We start from the raw sequence: 4,082 nt of genomic DNA, 5'->3' as shown, positions 1-4,082 counted from the left end.
GGAGTGGGGGCTACGCCCGCCCCCCCCACCCCGACCTCCACGCTGCTCCAGATGGTCCAGGCCAGGGGCCGCGGCCACGCCCACGCGGCGGCCAACCACAACTCCAACGCGGCGTCCAGCTCCCGCCAGCCGCCCGTCGGCCCGCGCTGGGTCAAGCCCTCGGAGACCAAGCTGGAGGCGGCCAAGGCGGCGGCGGCCCAGGAGGTCCGCCGCAGCCGGGGCTCCAGCCCCGACGAGGCCTCTGGCGCGGCGGGCCAGCGGCGGCCCCCGTCGCGGGGCCTGGTCCCGGGCGCCGACCGCGGCTCCAACGCCTCGCAGTACGACAACGTCCCCGAGACGGGGGGGCCCGCCGCCCTCGAGGTGCCCGAGCCGGACGGACCCCCGTCGCGGTTGAGGACTCCCCCCGTGGAGAGCCCCTTCCGCACTCCGTCCCCCCGCCAGCCCAGCCCCGTGCCCCCTCCCGGCAGCGGGGCGGGGAGCATGGGCTCGCTGGTGCTGAGCCCCGGGGGGCCCCAGGCCTCCCGTATGACCAGGCACCACATCCCCCCGCCGCTGACCCTCACCAGCCCGCCGGGGGGGGGGTACCACGGGCCCGGACCCCGGGGCCACTACCCGGCCGGCCCCCACCACGCCGCCCAGCCTGCGCCCCAGCAGCATCAGCAGCAGTACCCCCCCGGCCGCCAGGGCACGGCGCCTAACTTCTACCCCGGGGTCCCGGACCCCCGGCTCGGAGACGAGAGACTCTACGGCCCGCCCCGGCCCCCCGGGGAGCGTGCCTACGCCACGGTGCAGCACCCCCACCCCAACCACCGCCACCCACAGGGCCTGTCCCCGGAGAACAACCACCCGTACGCCACCCACCACCGGTACCCCCCCAACGGGAGCCGGGACCCCCGCATCTTAGCCCCGCTGCCCATGGACTCGGGGCAGCCCATGCTCCGGGAGGGCGCCTTGTACCGCCAGCACCGTCACAACGGGCGGTCGGCCACGCCCCCCACACACCCCCAACACCACCACCTCCACCACCACCACCAGCCCCATGCGGACTACAGCCTGGTCGACGGGCAGCCGCCCCCGCCCGGTCGCCCCCAGGGGTCGGAGGGGGGGACGGGCCGAGACCCTCACTCCTCCTCGGGGGGCGTGCCCCGGTCGACCAGCTTCCAGCAGGCGCAGATGTCGCCGCTGCAGGAGTTTGTTTTCCCCGACGTGGCGGCGCCACACTTCAGGACCCCGTTCCAGCAGCAGCAGCAGCAGCAGCAGCAGCAGCAGCAGCAGGCGGTGATGCAGCAGCAGTTCCCGGCGCTGTTTGGAGCGCCGGACTACCGCCACGCTCAGGAGGCCTTCGCCATGCAGGAGTCCATGCTGTTGTGAGGAGGGAGACCGAGAGACCGAGAGAGACACACACGGAGAGAATGGTTTGAGGGGAAACAGGAAGTGAAAGGTGGACCGACGGATGTACTGTGCTGGAGGGGAGAGATTTAGAGAATAAGGTGAAGTCACTCACACTATGGCAATAGACGGGCTTTGATTCTGACGTCGGTTAGGATCGTCCTCGTGTGTTTTCGTTGGGGTTTGTTTCCGTTTGTTTGGGCGGTCGACTCTTTTGGTTAAGTTTCTTGTGTAGTTTTCTCTGTGTTGTCGGTTCGTTTTAAGTGTGTTGTTTGCTTTGCTGTGCTTTATGTGTTAAAGTAGGGTTCTCGCTGGCTCCTCCACTGCACTGCGACGGTGCGGGTCAACCCAGCCTCCGGAAGTTTCCACCGATCACTGTAAACTATGAAATGATGACGCAACGACCTGAACGGACCGAGAGAGAGAGCTATTTTATTTTTGGATGTGAAATCATTGCGAGAGGTGACATTATATATGTATCTTTATATATAGATATGTATACAAGTGTCTTTTTAGAGTCTTAAATGTACAGTTACTATTTTTTTGTTGTCGTCATTACTGTAGTAATACTGAGTATTAAAATCAGTAGGGGGCGGGCTGTACTCCCGGAGAGACAAAAAAAACACATCCATTCCTTTTCTTTTTTTAATATATGTTTGCAACAGATAATTTACGTTAGTTTTGTCCGCCGTATGCGCGTTGATCTTATTTTTTTGAAAGAGAAGAGTTTATGGTTAAGCAACTAATATAATAATTTGTTTACTGAGAGTTGTGACTTCTATTTTGACTTGAGTACAAGCACCTCCAATTTAGTTATTTTTCTTTGTCTGCTTTATTTTTTAATGATTGGAATATTTTCCTTTTTGTTATTGAGATTATTCTACCATTGCTGTTTCGGCAATGCTTGTTCTTGATCTGCTGATACATTGGTGTACACATGGATACATTTCAAGTATGCAGGCTTGTGTCAAATTTAGATTTTGTTTTGCTTGAGAAATGCCAAGGGCTGTTTTTGTAAGGGCTCTTAGAGAGAAATTGTGTGCGTTTGTTTTGTCAACCCTATCCTGATTTGCAGTCTTATATTACTTACAGAACATTAGCTGGACGTCATTTTCAACACGCGTCACATTCACGCAAACACGCACACCATTACGTAGGCCTACATTTAACTTGAGCAAACATTAAATAACATTGTGTATTACACTCCGTATTCACATGTACACTAACAGTGCCCCCTAGTCTTCAATGTGTGAATCACACATTTCAGTCGCTAATTGGCCATATGCCGTTATTTCTCATTATTTGGCGTAACCCTAGTTGTCAACAGTATTGCAAGTACTGTTTTTATTACATTCCCATTTTTTTATCATCAGACTAATTTCCTTCACAATTCTCTGATTCTTTGTTTAATAAAACAAGTTTGATTGAAATCAATAAGTGACTGTCATTGCCTTTGCGATAGGCCTATCCCATTTAATAGCATGGCCTATGATTAAAAAAAAAAAAAAGATGCATTTTATATACATACATACCTGCAGAAAATGCGTGTGAACGCTGAATGAAAAGCGCAAAGCATAGTTGAAAATACAGAAATGTAAAATGAATTGAACTGAAAGAATGCACCTGCACTGCTGAAAAACCTGAAGGGTCAAATGTATTACGCTGATACAACATTCACACTAACAACGATTTCAATATCTAGAGTGTGAATGCTGAGATTTGCTTAAACTGGCTGACTAAGATGTATTTACATTTAATTTTCTACTTGTTGCTGTTTTCACATTAAGCCCTTTAAGAAATCCCCTTTATCCTCTTCTTGCCGGTTTCGTCCACTTATTTGGTTATTCCGCCCTCTGGTGGAGGAAAGTGTTCGTCGAGGGACACTGTGCTTGAGCCGGAAGATGAATTGTGTTTATTCTAAATTATGAGCGAGCACAAACGCTACTCTATTAAAAAAGGTCATCCAGCGGCCACCCAAGTAGGCCTAGTTGTTACTGAAATGTATATATGGAGATGATTCATTGATACGGATTTCGTTTGGATGAAACCTAATGGGAAACCCAAACCCTAATAGGAAACCCTTACCCTGGCCTTAAGGCAAACCCTTGAACAAAAAAACTGATCCTAAAATCAGACCCTAATAGGAAACCCTAAACCTAACCAGACAACCAAACACCAAACCCTTAAACCATTGGTGCTCAAGGTGCGGGCCAATGGCGGCCCGCAGAAACATACCTGGTGGTCTGCAATGATATACAGATGTAAGTAAAAAAATTATCTATATATTATTATATCAATATTAATTTAAACAAAAAATATATATATAAAGAGTAAAGTCGACTCTCTAGCTCTCAATTAAATCCTGTTACATTTGTTAGTTTTAATCCGACTGTACATTACTTTGAAAGTTTCATGATTTAGACCTCACTTGACCTCACTCCCAGAGGTCCACGGTGCAATGTTTTTTTTCACCCCTGGGATGCTAACGGCGTTCCCGCTGATTTTTTTTCCTTTGGCGGCCCTCAGTCTAATTTTTGGTTCCTAAATTGGCCCTCAGCTGTCACAACTTTGAGAACCCCAGCCTTAAACCAAACTTATGTTTTTTTAATTTAGGGCTGGTATTTCTGGATTTTTGAATCTTCTCTTGGTTTTTTATTTGGTTGGCAGGTCTTAACAGAAAGATAACAAAAGTC

General features: G+C 50.9%; 1 protein-coding gene across 1 annotated transcript in view; it reads left to right on the top strand.

Annotated features, from left to right (window-relative positions):
• Positions 1 to 2,826, top strand: part of usp6nl (USP6 N-terminal like) — a 32,828-nt gene extending 30,002 nt beyond the window's left edge. The window contains exon 10 of the mRNA XM_060039093.1: positions 5 to 2,826. Coding sequence (XP_059895076.1) covers positions 5 to 1,371 — 1,367 coding nt within the window. The 3' untranslated portion in view covers positions 1,372 to 2,826. The remainder of the gene's footprint in view (positions 1 to 4) is intronic.
• Positions 2,827 to 4,082: the final 1,256 nt, after the last annotated feature.

Source organism: Gadus macrocephalus, chromosome 19 (genome assembly GCF_031168955.1).
Source record: "Gadus macrocephalus chromosome 19, ASM3116895v1".
NCBI lineage: Eukaryota > Metazoa > Chordata > Actinopteri > Gadiformes > Gadidae > Gadus > Gadus macrocephalus.
This window is presented reverse-complemented; position numbering and strand designations above follow the sequence as displayed.